Source organism: Tachypleus tridentatus, chromosome 3 (genome assembly GCF_004210375.1).
Source record: "Tachypleus tridentatus isolate NWPU-2018 chromosome 3, ASM421037v1, whole genome shotgun sequence".
Classification (NCBI taxonomy): domain Eukaryota; kingdom Metazoa; phylum Arthropoda; class Merostomata; order Xiphosura; family Limulidae; genus Tachypleus; species Tachypleus tridentatus.
Genome location: NC_134827.1, coordinates 94,975,919 through 95,000,511, shown reverse-complemented (window position 1 = coordinate 95,000,511; position 24,593 = coordinate 94,975,919). Strand labels below are relative to the sequence as shown.

The window sequence follows — 24,593 nt, the reverse complement described above, 5'->3', positions numbered from 1 at the left end:
TTACGACAGAAAGTGTTCCTACCCCTGCTATACAGTTACGACAGAAAGTGTTTGTACCCCCTGCGTTCCGTGTAGTTTTTGCTCATAACTTAAAAAGTATCACGATTAGGCTAATAGAAGTATAGTATATTATAAACATTATACTAACACACATCTACACAAGTTTTTATATATATTAAACGACAAATAAACTGTTTATATACAAATAACCAAAAATAGGAGAAGCAGAAAATGTTCGTACATTTCAGAACGTGTGAAAAAACTGATATTCCCATAAAACTTTTGTTTAATTTAACGAATAAACTACATTACAGAACTAGACACTGGGTTCATAATTATTGGAATTTAGCCAGCAAAAAATTTACTTCCAGAAATTTGGTGCCATCTTCGTCATTATCTGCTTAGTCATCATGGCGAACAGGAAACAACTGTCTAGTAATTTAAAAAAAAAACGAATTATTGTAAAATACAAGTCTCGTATGTGTCTTTCTGGTATTGCTACACAACTTAATGTGCTGAAATCTACTGTTTAAATCATAATTGCCAAGTTTAAACTTACAGGATCAACTGCTAACCTCCTTCATTCTGGACGCCCCACCAAAATTCCAGAGAGAACCAAGAGGAAGGTTCTCAGAGAAGTTAGTAGGAACCCTCGTTCAACACGTAATGATATACAGAAACTGATAAGGGAAACTGGGGTTGAAGTAAGCACCTCTTCAGTTACGAACATGTTACGCTCTTCTGTGTTCAAAGCATGCCGTCCTCGTAGAACTCCATATTTAAAGCCTGTTCATTTAGAAGCATGATTGAGGTATGCAGGAAAGCATGTAAATAAACCCTTTATCTATTGGAAGAGTATTCTTTGGTCATATAAGACTAAAATCGAGCTTTTCGGCCACAATGATGTTCGCAATATTTTCCGTAAGAATGGGGAACGAAATCTTCCAAAGAACACCATCCCTACAGTTAAACACGGAGGTGGCTTAATCATGCTATGGGGTTCCTTCAGCTCTTCTGGTGTAGGCAGCTTTCACCACATCAATGGAATCATGAAAAAAGAAGAGTACGTTGATATATCAGGCACTTGTATCAAGAATGATGCTCGGAACTTGCAACTTGGGCATCATTGGATCTTCCAGCACAACAATGACTCACAGCACACATCAAAATATGTGCAATCCTGGTTGCAGAGGAACCATATAAGCATTCTGGAGTGGCCAATGCAGTCACCCGATCTCAACCCAATTGAAAACTTTTGGCATGAGTTGAAGACCAGGGTTCATCAGCGTCATCCGAAAAACATGCAAGAGTTGGAGGCCTTCTGTAAAGAAGAATGGAAGAAAATACCAGTCGAGTACTGTCAAACGATCATGGAGGGCTATGAGGAGAGATTGCGCTAAGTAATTCACCTGAAAGGCTATACAACTGACCATTAAAGTACATGCACGAACACTTTCTGCTCATCCTGTGTTTGGTTATTTGTTTATTAACAGTTTATTTGTTGTTCAATTTACATAAAAATTTATGTAGATGTGTGTTTGTATAATATTTATAATATACTATACTTTCATTATCTTAATTGTGATACTTTTAAGTTATGAGGAAAAAAACTACTCACGACGCAGGGGTACGAACGCTTTCTGTTGTAACTGTACTAGACAGAGACTAGTTGTATACCTGCTGAGACATGACATCTATACCTAGTATATGCTAGATAGAGACTAATTGTATACCTGCTGGGACATGACATCTGTATACATTATCTGCAAGACAGAAACTACATGTGTACCTTTGAGACATGACATCTATTCACACTATCTGCTAGACAGAAATTACATTTGTACCTGCTGGAAAATATGTATGGTACTTGTTAGACATAAACTACGTGTCAAAAAATATCGACTTTTTCTTATGTTTTTTTACTGTTTGGAAAGTAGTGCTGATAGAAGCAAATATTGAAAGAATTTTATCTGATTTGTGAGTTTTTTTTTAGGACATTAAAAGCTGGTAGCCACCTCCCTCATTACTAATGTCATATCATCAGAAGGTGGCTACCAGTTTCTGTGCTGTTATCAACGTTGTGATGTTTGATAATTATATTGGTCTGAAACAATAATGTAAACACTTGATATTACTGACTTTTCTGTGGGGTTTGGAAGCAGTTAATGTTACTTATAAATACCACTCTCCATGTAATTTGTCCTTGTATTAATCAATTAGCTGAAAGATTTGACAGAATATGTTGTTAGTTTTTAGCAGCTTGGTTCAGTTAAGACCCGTAAAAGACTGAACAGATTTGAAAATGCGATGTTTGGCTTGGCAAGAAGCCAAATTTTAAGAAAAAGATTTCTTATTTGTTAAATAAATACATTAGAATATCTGAACATTTTGGTTCAGTGTTTTGTTTTTTCCCTTCTTTCTTCTGAAGCTGGCCATCAATGGTTGTCAGGAATAAGTTTACCATCAGATATAGGAGACTTGGATAAAGATTTATATAAAACCTTTTCGCAGCGGTGGCAAAAGTTAATAGACATCGGAGAAAAGAAGTAAGTATATATATAAAACATTATTCATATAACCCTTTTTTTTTTCTGTAGAAAGTAATGCAAAATTAAAATGTGCTAATATCAAGAATTTTTTAATTGAAATTACTCCAAAAATTATGTCCTTTTATAAATTTCAGTTGTATTGAATTACATAACACAAAAGCTGCTTACATGCATACATCCTGATTTTTTTCAGCATGTTGCCTAATCTAATCTTATACAACCTAATAATTTCTAATTTTTGCATATTAGATATTGTGGTAATAATAAATATAGGATATACATGAAACACAAATATAGTACTTACCCATATCTTGCTTTTTTGTGTCCACTGATGTTAAAAGTTAAGCCTAATTTTTCTCATATGCTAGCACATTAAATAATTTTTACTTAAGCAATGTGCACCTGTGAACACACAATTATAACATGCATAAAGTGAACAATGTCCTATTACTGTCATAATTTATCTGGCTTTCTAACTATGGAAAAAGAACCTTTAAAAATTTATCCAAGCTTATTGGTGTGTATATTGCAAGAGAAATTTTCAAACTGGAGGTTTAATAGATAATACTTTGTACAGAAAACAGTAAAACATATATTACATTGTTTAATGGATTAAACCTTTGGCTTTCTATTGGCTATAACTAATTTAGTATAATTGTTCAGAGAGAACTGGAGACAGTTTGATAAAGAGAGGATGTGACAGGTGAGTATGCCAAGTGGGTGTACATTTCTTATTTATGCTCCATAAATAAGATTGAAGGTTAAGAAAATTATGCTTTGCCTTTGCAATAACTATATTATAATGAGAAATTTACATTAAATTCTCTACTTCTTAGAAGGTTGGTAAGTAAATTAGAGAAGATGGAAGACCTAGAGAAAAAATGTCATGATTTTCATACTAGGGGAGAATGAGGGTGTTTAAAAATATTCCACTGCCCGACATGGCCAGATGGGTTAAGGCATTCGACTTGTAATCCGAGGGTCGCAGGTTCGAATCTCGGTCGCACCAAACATGCCCGCCCTTTCAGCCATGGGGGCATTATAATGTGACAGTCAATCCAACTATTCATTGGTAAAAGAGTAGCCCAAGAGTTGGCAGTGGGTGGTAGTGACTAGCTGCCTTCCCCCTAGTCTTACACTGCTAAATTAGGGACGGCAAGCGCAAATAGCCCTTGAGTAGCTTTGCATGAAATTCAAACAAACTTAAAAATATTCTCTTATAAAATTAAGAACTTAAAACTTTTTTTCATTAAAATTTCATTTATTAACTGTACATATTGATGCAATGTTTATATGTGTACAATGATAATAAAGTAGTTTAATTAAATTTTGAATGTAATTCTTTAAGATGGTCATTACATGCTCTTTGACCTACCCGTAGTAAGAGAGTTAAATGTTTTCAATAAATTTTTGGTATAAAAGAGATTCATATTGTTTAACTGCTGTGTATAATATTTTTTTCCCGTATTTATGACTATTATTTAGCATGCAAAGGTATACTCTAGTTATAATTACTGATGTTTTTGCTTTAACATTCTTCCATTATCATTTCCTCGCTCTGATGATTTTATCATGAACAAGTCTTTAGTTGTGTGCATTGTGACTGAATATTCCCAGTTTGTAACTTCCCGTTCATAATTGCTTTTTGTTTTAAATCAACCATAGAAGTTGTATCTTTACCATGAAAGCAATGTGATAACATGTGTCAATTTAATTAGATGTTACATTAATAGCATTTTTCTTTTTGTAGCATGAATGTGACTTTACAGTTGGATACTAGTGAAGTGCGAGGTTTTCTACTTGCTGCACAAGCGTCGTTACAGTGGCCCAGACTGATCCACAAATGTAAATTATCTTTCCCCGTTACCCAAGTTGGCAATCTAACAGTAAGTTAAATGTGCCTATTTCTATGACTACAGAATCGTGTTGAGTAATAATTTGACAAATTATGCATGAAGTTTTTGTCATAATTTAAATAGTATGTTGAACATTCATTTCTCTGATTTTTAAATAAGGGTGGTGAAAGGGAGGTACTGTCCAAAGTCCACATAAACGATTAATTAACTATAAGAAATAGGCCAAAAATGATCCCTGTACTGTGAACCTGATATCTATGATTCATATTCTGTTGTATAAACTTTATGGCCATGAATGCAATATTAAAGTTATGATGAAACCTCACTGTTCAGTCAGAATTAATGGTGGTGGGTGCTATTAACTTGCTGTCTTCTCTCTAATATACCTGTTCAAAAATTAGGGTTAGCTGTGTGAAAATAGTCCTTGTACAGCTTTGTGCAAATTTGTGACACAAATACTGAGAAATATTTTATTCTTACTGTGTTTGTAGGTGATATAATTATATATTTCTTTTAATAATTAACAAAACTGTATTATTTGAAGAAATTATATTTTTGATAGAAAAATAAATACATTGAAACTTCTAATATTTCAACCATAATTGATTCTGAATTAGATCTTCCAAGGCATACTCTCCATGTGAATGTTCTGGTTTTATTAATTTTTCACCTCAATTTGAATATTTCATTTTCAGGTAAAAGAGTTTGTTCTTCAGAACCCTTCCAGTTTACCTGTCCTCGTTCAAATCATCCAGCTATCTACTTATCCTAATCCCTCGGCTGCACTGGAGATGCTAACAACTCAGTTAAAAAAAGAAGGGATCATTGTAGACCAGACAGACAGCAATGATGTCTTTATTCTTCCAGATATTGAAGATACTACTGTAAGTAGGTTTTCTCCAGATTCCAAAAATTTTTATTCTGGATAGAAATGAGTAAATTTTACACTTCAAAAAATCTGTTTCTCATTTTTTTCCTACACTTGTAAATATCACAATGATTGTCTTTTATAAAACATCCTTACACATGAACTATTTCATTCTGAGTTTATTATAAAATGTTTACATTTATCATAATTAGATTTGTTTTAAAATAAAGAGTTTAATGTGAGTGATTTATTTTATTTGAGCACCAAACAGCTTATGAATTGGTTTCACCTTACCATTAGATATCAAACTTTTTCATTCTGGCTTTGCTTGAAAGTCATCTGTCTTGATATTTCACCATTTGTCTTGTTCCTTTTTCAGGGCCAATGGGAGTTTGTGTTTATTTTTGGTAACTTATGATTGTTTTGCTGAAACATTTCAAGTAAATGGTTCTAGAATTATGGTTGTGCTTGGTATCTGTGTAACGATACTGACAACTGTATGGGGAATCTAGATTTGGTTGATGGCTGCATCTTTGTGCTCAGCAGTTGGTGATTTTTTAAGTCTGATATATGTAACAACATTAGTAACTACGATTAGTTATTGATTTTCTGATTTAGTGTACAGTGTTTATCTAATTCATTTCCCAGTGACTTCTGACATATGAGATTATCATTTTCTCAAGAGTTGATAGTTTAGACTAAATAAGTTAGAATACGTGCCAGCTTATTTAATGTATAACATGATTAGTTTGGTTTTTCCTTATTGTTTACATTAAATAACTAAAAGTATATAAGAAGTTCTTATAGAAATGGGAAAAAAAAGTTTTATAAATGATTATGGTTTTATAAGGTGTTCAGATTAATAAACAGATTGGTCCATGTCATATTAGTCACTTCAGGCAGGTTTCTAACCTGAATAAACAGATTGGTCCATGTCATATTAGTCACTTCAGGCAGGTTTCTAACCTGAATAAACAGATTGGTCCATGTCATATTAGTCACTTCAGGCAGGTTTCTAACCTGAATAAACAGATTGGTCCATGTCATATTAGTCACTTCAGGCAGGTTTCTAACCTGAATAAACAGATTGGTCCATGTCATATTAGTCACTTCAGGCAGGTTTCTAACCTGAATAAACAGATTGGTCCATGTCATATTAGTCACTTCAGGCAGGTTTCTAACCTGAATAAACAGATTGGTCCATGTCATATTAGTCACTTCAGGCAGGTTTCTAACCTGATCTCTGCTAATTGCAAAGAAAGTACAAGATTTAATGTTTCATGTCATTAAGACAAACAGTTTTTATATTAAAGACCATCAAATATTCGAACAAAAATGGTTCCCAGATGAGATTGGTGACACGAAAGTCCCAATAACTTGTATTTTACACTGCAGTAAAAAAATCCGTTATTGATAGAAAGCTCTACCTACATAAATGTGCCACTTTTTTAACGTTCAACGTTTTTACCTTTGACCTCAGTTAGACTGTTAGCTGCAACCTGAATGATCAGAGTCAAGGTTTGATACCGAAACTCACACTATACTCTGAGTTTATACCAGGAACAACAGTTTCTGAGTGCTCCTGATTGTCTCTCAAGCCTTTTGGGGGTTTGTTAGATATAAAATCTAAGTTACTGCTCAGTTAGTTTAAATGAAACTGATTTTCAAATGAATATTTGATAGGCTAAAATGATTAATAAAGAAAATTTTAAAGGAAATCTACGTTTAAATAAATGACTGAGTTAAAGCTAAGAAAAATTGGACACATGATATGAAGTGAAACAATTTTAAGTACATATTTTCTTAACAAAAATTTCACAGTGTGTGTTCTTGTACATAAACTGGAGAGTCAGCAACTTTCTTTTTGTTCACATTTAGAGCATGACATGAAAATGTACCTAACCTTGATTTTGGTCATCCTTGCTGGGATGGAAAGTACAAATTAGGTCATAGGTTAACAATTCAAGTTCATACATCTGGATGTTAGAAGGGATATCATAATTGGATCGAGAACAAAGAGAGCTTCTCAGTAATAATCTACTTTTTGGCTGTAGCATCAAAAGTAAAAAGTTATTGTTACTCTTAAAAATGTTATTGGTCTCTTCTGGGAATCATATTGGGTTAAACATTAGGTGAGTCTTACACAAAAACTGTTAGACTGATAGATGTGAAACTTGGCAAAATTACGTATCTCTCTGGCACCAATATTCCTGCCAAATAATATAAGAATCCATGGTCCTCTGATGATAAGGATGATTAATCTGGCCCTGCTATGAGCATTAATGAGACACTTCTGATGGGCAGTGTCCCTTACATGAACAATTATGGTTACATAAGGTGTTTAAATTGGTAACTACCAGAGTTAGTGAAGTGTCCATTATCTTAGTAATTATGGGTTGTTAAAGTTAGTAAGAGTCGTTTGATTCTTGGTAATTATAATGAATCATACTAATACATGTGAAGATGGTGAACATGATATAAAACATGTTTAATTACAAAAACGTGAACATTTTGGAATATAATTATCCCATCTTCAGCAAAATCTAGAGATAAGGATATAATTATATCTACAAGATTATTTAAAATTGTCTGTTTAAAAGAAGGAGGGAAGGGAATAGGGATCTTTAGAATAATGCAGAGAAAGATAGGTAACTTAAAGTGAAAATGTAGTTGCTAAAAAGTGATCAAACAGACTTAAGGTTTGAGGCTTAGTGTTAACATTATTTCATCAAGCCATAAATTCCTATCTTGACTCCTAAATATTACAGTTTGTAATAGATGGACCCAAAATAAATAGTTGTAGCATGAGAAATAATGTCAGCACTAAGTCTTAAACCTTAAGTTTGTTTGGCTACATTTTATGACAGTTACATTTTCACTTTAAGCTACTTATCTCATTTTTGTGAAGATCCCTATTCCCAGATTTTAATAATATTGATTTTTTAGCTTTTATGACCATCGTAGACATAAATCTGTATAATAGAAATATTTTCCTATTTGAAACTGTTTAGTTTGATGAAATACATAGTTGGTGCTTTCTCGGAAAACAATGACAGCCTGTGGATTGGCTTCTTGCAGATTGGTTGGCTGTTACTACTGGTATCATTACTACAATGATAGTGATGTATGATCATTGATAGTGGTGTATGATCAATGATAGTGATGTATGATCATTGATAGTGGTGTATGATCATTGATAGTAGTATTGTATGTATAATCACTATGAAGCAGGCTTTATAGTTTTTAAGTTGTAAAGCCATATATATGGATAGTAATGTGACTTTTCCAAGTTGTTTAGTGCATGCTTATATATTCAGTACAAACATAAGACAATCTGTTGTAATATAGTAGCATATGTATACAAATAAGTATTTTGAATATTTCTTCCTCCTCTCCACTGACCACAGTAAGGTTAGTCACAGTTTAGTTACAGCTGGCCGTAGTAAGGTCAGTCACAATTTAGCTACAGCTGATCATAGTAAGGTCAGTCAGAACTAAAACCAAAATTGAATAAGTATATAAATAAAATACCTTTATACCTATACCAATTAATAACTTAACATCTAACTGCAACACCCCTACAATGTTGTACCTTTTTACTCTCTCATCCCGAAGATGTGCCTAACAAAGGTCAGTTTCAAGCTCTGTTGACCTGAAGATGACATTAGAAGGTTGGAACTTTGTTCTGTATTTTGTTTTAATTAAAGTTTTAATACCCATACCAGCTGTCTTTAGAATACAAGGTCAGTCACAGTTTAGATACAGCTGCCACATTTACTCTTACAGTGACATTCTGCCCTGAGTGGCACAGCTGTATGTCTGCAGACTTGCATTGTTAAAAACTATGTTTCAATACCTGTGGTGGCCAGAGCAAAGGTTGCCTATTGTGTAGCTGTGTACTTATTCCTAAACAAACTAAATCAAATATGAATTTATTATATTAATATAACTTTCCCCTCCATTTCTAGTGGAGTTTGTATCATAACAATTCTACCATCCTCTTCCACTGTGATGACCCTAAACTCTAGTCATCTGAAATTAAATATTTTCTAAATGAAATACATAGATACAAATTTCTGCCTCACTTTCACTTATAATTGCCATTATTTCTTCCATCTTCTGTTTGCACAGTTCTTACCACTCTTTTCAATCAGTTTCAACTATCTTCAGCATCTATATAATTAACAGTCATCAGGTGTTGGTTATATAATTCATCAGCCATCACTGTGCTTACCACCTAATACTTGAAACTGATTTGGTTTTTCTTTTAGACATTTGTGTAACATGGCCAAAATCAATTAAGTATTATTAAAAAAAATACGGTCTTGTTAGCAGGAACTCTGTACATAAAACAAATATTGCATTACGTGAATATAGTTAATAAGTAATGGTGAACAAAGTTAATAATTTTTATGGTACATGTATCATGCTTGCCATACAAATGTTAAATTACATCCACAGACTGCAGTAAAATGATTGGGTGTCAATGACTATATGTTTTTGTTAACTTGAAGATGGCGTAGGAAGGTCGAAATGTTGTTTACTATTTTATTAGTAAAAGTGTCAAACCATCTGTTCTAAGATACAATGACTATACAGTAGCTGTTATTTGCTTAGTAGTAAAATAAACTTAGAAACCATTATTATAATACTCACAGAGGAAGCAATGGGCTTTCCCTGTAATGAACTACCACTTTGGTTGATGATTATATAGTAGTAACTTCACTAAGTGTTTTATTTAAAATGTTTAATAACATAGAATATGTTAAAGAAGTAACAAAATTACAAGTTACATGAAATATTAAATTATAACTATTATTAACACTTGATTGAATTCATAGTTGCATTCAACAGCAGGATTTTAAAGAAGTTAAAATGGTTTCTGTATTTCATTTGGATGGTGTTATGCAGACATGATCTTACCCACAATTCATAGTTTTGAGTCAAGAACCCAAATGTTTCACTTTCCTCAAAAAATCAGTGATTAATACCAGATATTTTTTTCTAATTTTAATCACTGTAGTTCACTGTTGCATGTTAGGAATGATAATTAGTGGTTTAAGTAATTTTTGCCTAATGCATACTTTTCAAAAGATGTCAAGAAATGTATTAAGTTGTCCAGAAATAAATATCATTTTTGAACTATGAAGTTTAGAAGAGTACAAACCAATATTGTAAAACATACTTTAATCAAAGTAAGCACCATTTGCTTAAACACACTTTTGTCAATGTGTAATGATGCTGTTTGTGCCTCTGCTGTAGAAATTGGAGTTTCTGTGGTCAGTGAACTCCCTGAAAGCTGCTTCTGCAGCTGTCTGGTTTTGAAAGCGTTTATTGATGAAACTTTGTATAATGTACAGCAACTGCCTATTGTAGAGACACAAGTGTAGAGGACGAAGTTTCGAAAGTCTTTTGCCTGAAGAAGAATAAGGACTCTTCAATTGATCAGAGCTGGTTGTTTCTCTCGCAACTTTCGATGCATTTCAGCCAATTCTTGACAGTATTTGTCTGCTGTGTTTGTTTCCCCTGAAATCAAAAAGGTGTAGTGAGTGATGCTGACCCCAGTCCTCCATACATTCCTCATGACCTTTCTTTGGTAAAACTTGGGCTTTGGGTGATGCTTTGGGGCAGTTTTGTGATTGAGCCATCATTCAGATTGTTTCTGATTGTCGAACAGAATCCACTTTTCATCGCATGTCATTATCTTTTCAAAAAATGGATCATTTTGTTTCCATAATATCAGTTTATATTTCGTAAAGCTAATTTTGTTGATCTTCAGTCAGCTCGTGCGTAACCCACTTGTCCAACTTTATTATCTTTCCAATCGCACTCAGATGTTTGGCAGTGCTTGATTTGCTTGTGCCTAGCTTTTCTGCAAGCTCATGTGCTGTTGTGTGAGGATCTGCCTCAACTACTTTCCTTAATGTGTTTTTATCTAAGGATGGCTTCCTTCCACAACCTTTGTGGTCTTCAAGACTTTCATCTCCATGTCGAAACCTTTGGAACCAATGTTGAACTGTACATTCAGTAATAGATCTATGGCCAAGTGCTTAGCTGATGTTCCGTGTAGTTCCAGTAGTTTTTCATTCAAGTTTGAAGTCATAGAGAAAAATCAGATGAAAGTCCTTTTTGTTCATGCTGTCTTGGGGGTTGCAAAATTTAAACTGAGTGGAGTTGAAACAGCAGAAAATTAGGACACTATGTAAGCAATAAACATTGAATTAAACCAACCAATGATAAGTTATTCAATATTCAGCTTCTAAATGTCATTGTGAGAATTCCAACATTTCTGGACAACCTAATAGCTTAGAAAGCAAATCTGTAACAAGTTGTTATAGATTTATTAAAAATGACTACTACTACCAAAACAAGTATTTTCATTCTAATTGTTAATACTTGTTGTACCACTTGAGACAAGAATAACAAGGTTAATTGTCCTTAGTAAGGAAGTCCAGTTCTCCATCAAAGCTACCATCCACATCATTAGGAATGTTCTCATCTTGTAGACATCTGAGATGAGACACATTAGGTCTCTCAGGTTATCATTCTTAACTACTAACATTTTTCTTTCACTCAGGCTATAGCAGAGTAAGCGTGAAAGGACAATCTGGGCACTCTCTAGTTTGACCTACAATGTTGAGCCTTGTGGTCATATTTTCGAACAAATAGGGCCTTATGAAGAATACACTGGCTTCACCTTTCCTAAGTTGTATTTCACGTGTCTTCAGCCAGTTAACCTTTTGTGCCTACTCTTCTGTTTACAGTTGGTTTATCCAACAATAAAAATAACTGCAAACGTCCATGGTAGGGTGTGAGGAGGAAGAGGTTAAAGGTGCACCTGATCCTTTCAGGTCCAACCAAATCAGCCCCATAAAATTCTTATACAATGAGTGATGATTATGTGTGACAACAAGTGTTGAAACTTTGCATTGTAAAGTGCTATTCATTGGTCAGAAATGCACTATTTTATATTTTTTTAAATTCGTTTCGTGATCTGACTGTTATGGAATTTGCTTTCAGTCATCAGTCAGTCAGTCTTATTTTGTAAACCCCCAAGTTAGTGGTACATTGTGTTAGGGTTAAGAATATTCCAAAGTGTAATTTTTCAAATGTGAAAAAGGGCTATGTACAACATTGAATACAAAAGGATACTAAGAGCACTTTAGACACCATTTTGCACCAGAAAAATGACAAAATCAGATGGCACTGAGATGAGAAAAGGATATAAATTGTCTACGTGTAATATTTTACAGAACACTATATACAGCAGTAGTATCAAGGTGTTAGGTTTGGGTACTTTTTCACAAGAAGGATTACAAATGTTAATTTAGAAAATATTATAGAACATTTTTGGATTTTGGGTGTTAGATCACTTTTGTTTAACACTACCCATTTATTTGAAAAAAGGTGTTTATGCTGATATAAAGAGATCTAACTTCTTCAAATTGAACCTAGTCATGCTACTTTTATACAGCCTTTTTAATTTGGGCACAAATTATTGTTTTACCCAGAGATATTACACTTTTGCCAAACATCTGTTAAGCAGTGACTATTCAGCTGACTTGCTAACAAACATACTGATTTAAATAGACCTAATCTCTTCAAATTGAACCTAGTCATGTCACTTTTAAATACCCTTTTTAATTTGGGCTGAACTTATTGTTTTACCCAGATATATTACACTTTTGCCAAACACCTGTTAAACGACGTTTTCTTGACTGACTTTCTAATAAATATTGCTTATAAATCAATACTTCTAAACAACAAATTTCTAACATCCGTTACTTTGCACATCATCTAAACAATTTCCTTCTTTGTCTGCATTTATTGTACGGACTCGCAAACCTTGCAAATTAAAAAAGAACAACAGAACATCTCTCCTCCGTAGTAAAAACACCGTCTGCCCTTAAATTCACCTGAAGCTATTATATAGACCTGAATTAAATATCACAATGAACGTGATGATCAAGTACGAATGCTTCTTTGTTCATGGATGTGTAACGAGAGTAAGTTCACATTCCTTTACAAAAAATATACTACAATGTGGAAACTAGTCTACGAACACTTAAAGTAATCGACAGAACCAGATTTTTATTACTTAAACCTAGCCACTCACTTTTCATTCACATGCTCAAACCACAGGTCATAACATTTCATGTTGTGATTTATCCATCATTGCTACAGGATCTTGAACCCTCAAGGTCTACATCAAAGAAACCTTATTCATAATAAAAATGTTTGGCTATTAACGAATTACAAACTTTTCTAGGCCTAAAACTATTCAAAATAACTTCACTTAACACCCACTCAGTTGTTAAGAATAATTATAATTTGATGTCTCATGCAACCTGTAATTTTGCTCCTTCTGTAGCATATTTCATAATCTGTATTTCTTTCTTCTTACTATTTTTACCAAATATTTTAAGTAAATTAGTTATTGACACTACTAAAGCATCAATTAATAAGTGTAATTAAATGTTATTTTCAGATTTTGCAGCAAATAGAATATGTATATTCTAAAATATTCAAAACTTTTGTGAGTAAATATATTTTGTGGATTCTCAAATTGAAAGCATTCCATTCGGTGAACTCCAACAAATTACCTGACATGCTTAACTCTATTCCTTTTTTTGTTTGTTTTGGTCCATCTTGCATGTTGATATAATGTGTAATATTTTGTTAAAAGATACTTATTGCACTAATAATGATTTAATAACACATTTTCTATTCACAGTCAGGTCTTGATAGTACTGCTACTCTGAGTAAGAAAGCTTTAGAAGATCAGTTTGGAGTCCAGCTTCATAAAAATTCCATAGTAATGTTATTAGCTCCAGGAATGAAAGCAAGAGTACATGTTGGCTTTTTACCAAAAGATGAAATGGAACGAACCTCTTTAATTTTAATAAGGTAAGAGAAATTATAATAATATCCAAAACTATTGAATGGAGTTCTATTCAAATAGAATTTATTTGTAGAAATACGAATTGTGTTGTCTAGCCTTTAGAGATTGCTTGTAATTTATGGGTTTAGTTACCAGCTTGACCAACACATTTCTTATTTACCTCAACAGTTGTTTGTTGTAAAATTAGCTAACTTAGAAGTTATTATTTCTGTTCTATGTTTTAAAATTAAGGACCTGATGCTTTTAAAGTTGGAATATTAATTAAATTCTTTATTTTCGAACATTTTGGTCAATAAAAATGTGTGGATGTCTTGTTGTAATGAAACATATTTCTTTCATGTTGTACAGTGTAGAGTCAAAGGGACCCATTCTGCTTTGAAATGGCAAGATATTTTGTGTAACTAAAAATGTGAAAAGACTTGTAACAGGCTCTATTGAATGGATTTTTGTTGTTTAGGCTTAACATTTCATACTCAGACTTGATCACAGCAAAAGAGAAAAAAAAATATATATATATTTTTAACCAGTTTGTACTTTCTTTTAATTGAGTGTAAACTGTTTTTCACATTTATATGATAAGCATTTTCAACAGTGTAAAATTGTGTACTCAAAACAGAAAAATTAATAATTAATTTTTATTCATTGATGCTGCAATGTTAAGCATTCTCAATATAAATCAAAGAAGGATTCCAAATATTTTAAGATTGTTTATGAAAACTTGTTTTAGTATACTTTTTGAAATGCAAAAATCCCATTGAACATAATTTTAAACCTGGTTTGCATTATTTGCTCAGATTCATCCTGATTTGATAATAATACCCTTATTTTCCTTTCCTGCTTTACATGTTCCTAAAGTAGAATTGTCTTGCTAGTCATAAGATTACTCAGTTTTGACAAATCTTCTTTAACCAAGAAAGTCATTTGAGTTTTGTTGTCCTTTTCAATTATGAGAAACAAAAAAAATCTTTGCTTTACAAATAAACGAAAACTGTCAAGAATATATATTTTGTTAAGTATATTTAAGGCAGTTTATGATTAAGGTATATATGCTAATTCCTGTAGATATTTCATTATTCTGCATATTTATTAACCTGGAACCTAAACCACTGTTTGAATAATTTATAAATTTATAATTTATGTTTTGATTAAAACTTTTATGAAATTTTGATATAAAACTAGTAATTATTCAAATTGCATAACAAGGCATTAATTCTGATTGGGTGATAAACACAACTGACTTCACAGTTTTTAAGCCCTCTTGTTTAAATTACAACAGTGCTTTATCATTACTTACAGGGAATAATTCATGATGTCCAACTGTACAAAGAATTAACAGCGAGTCACTTGTGAGCTTATTAGGTATTTCAGGTGAAGTTTTGAATAAGATCCAGCTTCCCTCAAGTGTCAAAACAGAATTAATGAAAAACGTTTCAGATACAGCAAGCTAAAATGACTGATAACAGCAATTTACAAAACTGCAGTCTTTTTCTTGTCCAAACAAAATAAAACTTGGAGAATGATTTGCCAAATGAGAATGCCAGAGTGCAGATGGGAGCATGTGACAGATTTTGTATTAATTAAACATAAAAAGTTGGTTTTTCAAGGAGTTTGTCTGTTTGAAATGTATGTTGTAAGAATTTAGACAAAGCAGTTAAAACTGAAAGTTGGGAAATGATATTTTTTTGGGTTAAATTAAAGATTGATATTTTTAAATGTACTTTGTAGTTGTACAACAAATGCTTATCTCTTTGTAAATATTTTGTATGGTAGAAACAACCTTACAATTATGGATGCATTGGTAGTGCAAGGACAAGGCGGAGTAGGGAAGATAACTTTTGGTAGTAAAACTCCAGGGACAGATTCAAGTCTTATGTTTGAAATGACTGAAAAACATCTTAAAGACTGTAATGGTGAGTATCATATTGTTGTGACAGAACTGATCGTCACATGTATGACAGTAAAAGTACTACATTAAATGTGATTATTTTTGGTCATAGTCAATTTTAAATTTTTGCAGAGGGAAGCATGATATAAATTATTTCCATTAAGTCATTTCTAAGATAAGACCTTTGGTCATAGAAGTTCAGTGTGAGACAAATTTATTTTATCTTGTAAAAATCATTATTTGGATATGTAAAATCTGTTTAACAGTGACAAGGTAAAATATATATTATATTACTTCTGTTAGAAAGTTTTTGGTCTTTCCTAATTTTTACATATATATCATAAATCTTTGGCCTATCAGTCATCACAAATCATATAAAAGGTTATTCGCATTTCTTTTTTTTTTCATTTACAAACATCAGTACCAGGCTTTAGGAAAGACTTTTGACAACACAGCATTTAATGACTTAAGGTAGTATTTATTTTTCTATATATATCTTTCTACATAAACTGATTGAATAAATAGGCCTAGTGTACATTGTGTGCAGTGATTGTCTTATAGGAAGTAATCGTATTTACTTACTTCTTGTCTCATTGACCTGTCTGTAGGTTCTCGCAACAATAAATTTCTTCAACCTAACTATACAGTTAGAAGAGCTTTTACAGCAAGAAATATGGGAGAGCTACCTGTATATATCAGAGGGTTTGACATAAATGGTGTTCCTTGCTCTGGGTTTGGATTTCGCGTTCTTAACTGTCAGGGTTTTGAACTTAGGCCTAACTCCAGCCGAAAAGTTGACATTGCGTAAGTCTCACTTATTGCTACCTCTAAGTCTGAAAGAATATATCTTTTGGTTAGATTTGTATATCATATTTACTGCAGTAATTTGAAGGTAACTGGCTGTTTTATCAACAAGTAATTTAGCAAGGGCATCACTTCATAACTCTTTCCATTGATAACTGATTCTTTTTCCATCACTGTTTTTATTGAATAAGACCTTGATTTTCACATTTTTACAGCGATGGTACTTGTTAGTTAAATTGTAAATAAATGGTTTATTATTTCTGTAACCTCTTTTCTTTATTTGAAAAAAAAATTACATGGTAAGTGATTTTAATTTACTGTTTGTCATGAAATTTTCTCACTCATTACTAAATTGTAGTAAGTAACTTGTTTTTATTATTGTTATGCAGCCATCTATCAAATTATCAAGGGGAAGTTGTTTTTTGTATTAACTTTTTCAGCCCATTAACATGATTTTGGTCTGTCCTGCATTTGCATTTAGAAAAATTTATAATTCATGAGAGAAACCACATGTGAAACACCAATACTTCAAACATAAAGTGTGATAGCTGTTAAATATTTTTGAGTCTGAATTAGCTTTTTCACATGGTAAATTTACAATTTATAACAAAATAGCTATTAGGGTGTGACATAGCTTGGTACTGTTCCATTACCATTAACCTAAAAGTAAAGTTTATTGCAGTGTAATGCGCTAGCCCACTTAGTTGAAACTTGTTAAAGCTAGTATATAGTATTTATCTAATATTGTACTCTCTACAGATTTATCCTCTGAATTCATTTTTAGGAATTATGTAAAGATGTTTTCAAAAACTCCCATTCTAATTTCTCAGTTCATCCACCATAAGTTTCAATAGTTTCAGAACAAAAAAAAACAGAAGGACAAGTAAACTTAATATATTGCCTTTATATAACATATAAAAACTAGTAAAACATTATATGTTGGATTTTATGAAGGCATACAATCAATCTGAGGTAGTACACTATAATCTTAGAAAGTTGCAATCCACATAAGGGAAAATGAGATAACTCTATAGAAGAAAGTAACTGTAGTCTTCGGGTGATATGTATTAGCTTTATAAGTGTGGAAATTATAAAACAAAATGCAATGAGTTACATTTACAGTTGTTGGCATCAACTTTTCAAAATTTGAACAACAAACATGCAAAAGCCAAAGGTTTCCACTTTTGTTCTGCTTTCTTTTGTTTCTCTCCATGTGGGTTGGAAGCTTGTTTAATTCTATTCTCCAAATAAAAAATTAAAGTTGGAGGGGTCAGAAGTCAAACTTTGGGTTAACAATTTGGAGCTTTTAAATTAGTTTATGTAATAACATTTGTTTTGAGTATGCTGAAATTTTGAGGTCAGTGACAGTAAATAATATTTGTTTCATTTTATTTTCATTGAAGGCTATCAAGAACAGTTATAGAAAGTATTTTAAGCTACAGTAGGGAAAGAACTTATATCGTGGATTATCTTTTGTTACTTGTGCACAAAAGTGAACCAATAGTCACATTGTGAAAATCATCTTTGTTTTGAAAAATAATAAAATTAGTGAACTATTTGTGTGGTTGAGTTTATTTTCTTATCTTTATCTAGTTTTACACCAGACTTTACCCTCTCTCGTGTGGAGCGTACGCTGAATATACACACCAGCCTCGGAGTTGGAGGTTTAGTATTAAAATATACACTTATTGCAACCTTACCTCGGCGGATGCTAGCTTCTTGTGGCCAGTCTCTGCCCAGACCATCCTGGGAATATATTTTCTATTATTTAGTAGTGTGTATCACTGTATTGCTGGTGATTGTTGTGATGGTAATGGCTTATTTTGAGGCAGACAGTGTGTTAAAATCCTTCTCGATCGTCACAACTACACTTTCAATGGGAAATGATTGCATCCCTGAAAAAACTTGCATCATTCAACTTGGACCATGTGGCTAATTCTGTAGAAAACAAACAAGGGTAAGTTATTGCTTAATTTGAGGTTTTCAAAACTGTTGTGGATGTATTACAAAGATCAGAAGTATTATCATTTTGCTTTGTATGGCAATATTCATAAGAACCGCATAATTTCTTAGTACACTATTAGATTACTTCCAGTAAGGAATCTTTTATTTTCTCTCTTAATATAACTTGCAATTGAAAACACATATAATATATTAGTAATATGTTTTGTTTGTGTGTAAGAGCTTCACCATTTGATACATAAAAGTGAGCCCATGTGAAAAGATTTTTGTCAAACTATGTTGGTCCATTCTTTTTTGTTTCTTGCTTTTAACATATAATCAACAGACTAGTTTGTCCGAGTAGTTTGAATGGCCTTCATCCATCCGTTTTAAAGTTTGTTTGATAACAAGGTTTTGATCTGCTAATACAGGGTATGTCCTCATAGGGTCATTAAATTTAAAAAATTTTTAAATGAAGTCATATCTTCCTCTACTTAGTTCTTGTTTTAATTAACCAATGGACAATTTCTGTATCATTGAAGAACAAAAATATATATACAAAAATAACTTGTTGAGTCTTTACAAAGGAGTGGAGTTATAAATAAACAAGCGGGTTTAACTTCATTGCTTAACATGTAAGTCATATTGTAAAAAGAACTCTGATGTCTAGTCCCTGTTCTTTTTAACAAAGGACTATTTTTAGAGTATTTTACTATTCACAGACTAACTTTTTTACCTGTAATAGCATATTTTAGGCTTCTTGAAAGCTTATGATATTTTAAATAGATCAGGATTTGATTTAGTTTATTAAACATTTATGTATTTTTTCTTTTGTATTCAGAATTTTATACAAGATCTCTGACTCTTGATGATTAAAAACCCACTTGATATAAAAATGTATCTCAGGATACCTAGTATGGGTATTAACACTTCTACTGATAAGGAGAGAACAACATTTCGACCTTCCTAGGCCGTCTTCAGGCTAACAAAGTTGATCTAGCAAGGTCAAAATGTTGTTCTTTCCTTATCAATAAAAGTGTTAATACCCATACCAGCCATTCTGAAACACAAGATCCCTGGCTTTTAGTGATAAATTTGTGCATCATCAAATCATACCATTTGATTACGTTTTGACTATATCTTGTTTATATATATATATATATTCTTCAAGTTGTTAGTTTGTAAGCTGAGATAGAAATAGGTGTAATAAAAGTCATAAGGGTTTTAGTATTTTAACAAAAATGAGTGGACTTTGCTTTATTTCTGTTCCCATTAACCCTTAAATGGAAGCCATCATCAATTTATGTTGCTACCTACAACATTAAGGGTTAAAAAAGTTAGATATTACTAATAAAACAATTTTTTTGTTTCCTTTTAAAAATACCAGCTACGATATGAACCATTCTTTACAAAATGTAACTTTCAAATTCAACTAACTTCATTTGAATCAGTGAAATGACATTTTGTATTATTTGTGGATTTCAATGTGTTCATGTCTAACAGAAGTTCAGACATGTGTATTGTCTTATTTGATTTCAGTAATAAAATAGATACAACAAGCTCAACATCAAGTTTGAATTTAGAGGCTAAAAAGAGATATGAGGGCTCATCTCAAAGAGATAGTAGTTCAGATGCCTTAGTGAATGGAATGTTACATCGGACGCAGCGTAGAGGTAGTAGCAAACAAGATCCTGATTTCGATGGAGGACCATGTAAAGATATTGCATCAGTTCGGTACGAGAACGGTGGAAAAAATCTCCGGAATAGATCTACTCGGAATAAACAGGATGCTAAAAGTATGGATGGAGTTATTGAAGAAAGTATAGATCAGTCAAAAACTAATAAAAAGAGAAAAAGTCAGAGCAGAAGCTGGACCAGTTTTTTCAAAGATCCATTTTCCTTTGGATCGTCATCTGAAACTGAGCATAAATCTAATGCAGCAACTCAAACTACCAAAGGAACCAATACAGAAAAAAATCTTGCAAAGACTCCAGAGGATGATGAAACCAGCTGTTTTAGAGACTGGCCTAAACATATATCCACTGAGGGTAATAGTAAAAGCAGGGTAAGACAAAACAGTCCCAAAGAAAATTCTCAAACAGTTATAAAATCAAAATGGAAGAAACAAACAGATATTTCTTCCGTGGAAGAGGAAACATCTTCGACAACCACAGAAACATCAAATGCAGAGTCGGACATCAGTGAAAAGGCAAGATAAATATTTTAATTTTGATGGTTTTTTTTCAGGTTACATATGTAACTAAACTTAAAAGGGATAAATGGGAAGAATATCATTTGTAGACTTAAGTCTAATTTCCCTCTATTTTAATTAGCAGTGACTCATTGAACACTTACAGGCTTAGAGAATCACTTTTGTTAGTCATTCCACTGGCAACCAAAATGTCTAAGTTTTCTTGCATGCATCATGTGATGCAAGTATGATAAAAATCTTAGAAATAACAATATGTCGCTGAATTTCATCATCAATAAAGATGACAAACAATTTCAGATGTATGTTTTGTTTAACTACCTAATCTTTTGGTTTATAACTCTTTTGTGTCAAAGGTTACAAAATTGATTTTAAGTCATAGTAAGCAGTTAAGCAGAACAAAACAAATTCATTTACCTAAAGTTTTTATTAATTTCCTTGAAAGTGTTTTCTATCCTTCAGTCAGCACTGAAAACTTTAAAAAATAAAAATAAAATGAATTTTATTTATTTAATATATTATATTTTAAATGTATAACAATGTACAGATTTATCAGTGGCTTTTAAAAATTGAAGCTATTCTTGAAACATTTTCTTAAACCTACAACTCAAATTATTATCTAAACCATTTCTAAAAAGTCAGTAATGTCTCAAACTTTAATGTAGAATATTTCTTACATGCCAGTAGTAATAAAGTATACAGTGAAAAGTATTTTTAAAGCCAAATAATAACTGCAGCTATAATGTAAATCAGTCTAATAATAACTAAAGGTATAATGTTATTCATTAAACCCCACTAATAACTGAACATATAAATCATTTCTTAAAGCCCACTAATAACTGAAGATGTAAATAATTTCTTTACGCCCACTAATAACTCAAGATATAATGTAAGTACTTTCTTTAAACCCACTAATAACTGAATACATAATGTAAATACTTTCTTTAAACCCACTAATCACTGAATACATAATGTAAATACTTTCTTTAAACCCACTAATCACTGAATACATAATGTAAATACTTTCTTTAAACCCACTAATCACTGAATACATAATGTAAATACTTTCTTTAAACCCACTAATCACTGAATATATAATGTAAATACTTTCTTTAAACCCACTAATAACTGAATACATAATGTAAATAATTTCTTTAAGCCCACTAATAACTGAATACATAATGTAAATACTTTCTTTAAACCCACTAATCACTGAATACATAATGTAAATACTTTCTTTAAACCCACTAATAACTGAATACATAATGTAAATACTTTCTTTAAACCCACTAATAACTGAATACATAATGTAAATAATTTCTTTAAGCCCACTAATAACTGAATACATAATGTAAATACTTTCTTTAACCCACTAATCACTGAATACATAATGTAAATACTTTCTTTAAACCCACTAATAACTGAATACATAATGTAAATACTTTCTTTAAACCCACTAATAACTGAATACATAATGTAAATAATTTCTTTAAACCCACTAATCACTGAATACATAATGTAAATACTTTCTTTAAACCCACTAATAACTGAATACATAATGTAAATACTTTCTTTAAACCCACTAATAACTGAATACATAATGTAAATACTTTCTTTAAACCCACTAATAACTGAATACATAATGTAAATACTTTCTTTAAACCCACTAATAACTGAATACATAATGTAAATACTTTCTTTAACCCACTAATAACTGAATACATAATGTAAATACTTTCTTTAAACCCACTAATAACTGAATACATAATGTAAATACTTTCTTTAAACCCACTAATAACTGAATACATAATGTAAATACTTTCTTTTAACCCACTAATAACTGAATACATAATGTAAATACTTTCTTTAAGCCCACTAATATCTGAAGATATAATGTAAATAATTTCTTTAAGCCCACTAATATCTGAAGATATAATGTAAATAATTTCTTTAAGCCCACTAATAACTGAAGATATAATGTAAATCATTCCTTAAAACTTAGTAATAACTCAAGCTGTGATGTTAGTTGTTTCTTAAAGCTGTCTGTACTTTGCTTTATAATTTCGTTTTTTGATAGTATCTGTATGCTTGAAATTGTTGGGTTTCAATCCATCTACTGACTGCAGGCCTTCATCTTGATTTTTGAAGCAAATTATTACTAGCTTTTTTTCCCACTAATGGGTTCAGAACCAGTATCGTTATTTTTCTTTAAGATTAAATTACATGGCATAACTTCTTTAACTATTAAATATTGATAAATAGTTACATAAACCTTCATGTCATGGTTTCTTTTAATATATATATTCAAATATTAAAACTCATTTTAAGTACATGTAATAGTGATTTTATTTTTAATATTTTGCAAAAAAAAAAGATGCTTCATTTGGGCAAAATCCAATGCATTAAAACCACAAATGTCTAAATGAACAAAGTATAGTAGTCTAGTATTGAAGACCACCAAACACTAAAATAAAAGTAATGCATTTTATTATATTTTTAATATATCAGACACAGATTTTCCAAAGGAAATTCCAATACAATATCTTACTTCCTCTCACATAACAGCTTTCCTCGAGTAGTGCTGCCATCTATAGAATACTGTGTAAAAGTATTAGGACAAGAGAATATTTTGTCATTCTCTCGATTTTATTGGGCTATTTTTCCATGCAATTACAGAATGTAGATTTCATCAGTGTGGTAATGCTTCACTGATCATTGTTGACAGTTGAATGAGCCAGGATGAGAATACTTATTCTATAGAATTTCCATATATTTGTACCAGGGAAATGTCATAATGGTTCTTTTTGAATGAACATACTAATCAAGTTTAGGTCTGAAATAACTGTCATGGTATCCCATACGATGTCTTAACTCTATAGAAAGAAGCTAGCAAGGAGCTAACATATGGTACTCTTTTGTGCAAGAAGAAATCAAGTTAATAGCATTCCACAAATAAACCTTGACAAAACCAGTGTTTAACACTATACATTAAGTTTTGTTGTCATGCAGTGGCCCCAAAAACATATAGAATTTCCAGTAGAACGAAGATTTTTCATAAAAACTTCATATTTTAAATTGCTGCAGACTTAAAGTGCTCCATGAAATCCCCTAGATCATGAGGATGAGACAAGTGATTTTGAAAATAAGAAAGGAAGAGATAGAAAACCTAAACTCTACACTGATGTTAAGTTTCTTTGTTTATGCAGCCTTTGGGACAGAAGGAATACTGCCACTGTTTTCGAGCATAAGATAAATGATCATGAACCAAATGATAGAAAAGTGTCCAGATCTACAGTATATAGAAGTCTCAATAAGACTGGCATGTTTGGTTGTGTAACAGTTAAAAAAAATCTTTAGTTTGATTTCCATATATTGCCAAGAAACTGAAATTTGCCAAAAAAAAGTACAAAAATTGCACTGATGTTGGTTAGAAAAGGGTGTTATGAATGGATAAGTCTAGGTATGAATGGATAAGTCTAGGTATGAATGGATAAGTCTAGGTTTGGTGATTCAAAATGTAGGTTGTATATTTGGCAGAAGCATAGTGGAAGCAGTAAGGTGGCTTGGAGGTATTTTTCT

The 24,593-nt window shown here is 31.7% G+C and overlaps 1 protein-coding gene across 1 annotated transcript in view; it reads left to right on the top strand.

The window, feature by feature from the left end:
- Tmem131 (Transmembrane protein 131) overlaps positions 1-24,593 on the top strand; it is a 191,871-nt gene that overhangs the window by 144,642 nt on the left and 22,636 nt on the right. Inside the window, exons 21-29 of the mRNA XM_076492169.1 lie at positions 2,429-2,546; positions 4,300-4,435; positions 5,101-5,289; positions 14,008-14,180; positions 15,946-16,085; positions 16,669-16,864; positions 18,458-18,792; positions 19,776-19,809; positions 20,345-21,014. Coding sequence (XP_076348284.1) covers positions 2,429-2,546; positions 4,300-4,435; positions 5,101-5,289; positions 14,008-14,180; positions 15,946-16,085; positions 16,669-16,864; positions 18,458-18,792; positions 19,776-19,809; positions 20,345-21,014 — 1,991 coding nt within the window. The remainder of the gene's footprint in view (positions 1-2,428; positions 2,547-4,299; positions 4,436-5,100; positions 5,290-14,007; positions 14,181-15,945; positions 16,086-16,668; positions 16,865-18,457; positions 18,793-19,775; positions 19,810-20,344; positions 21,015-24,593) is intronic.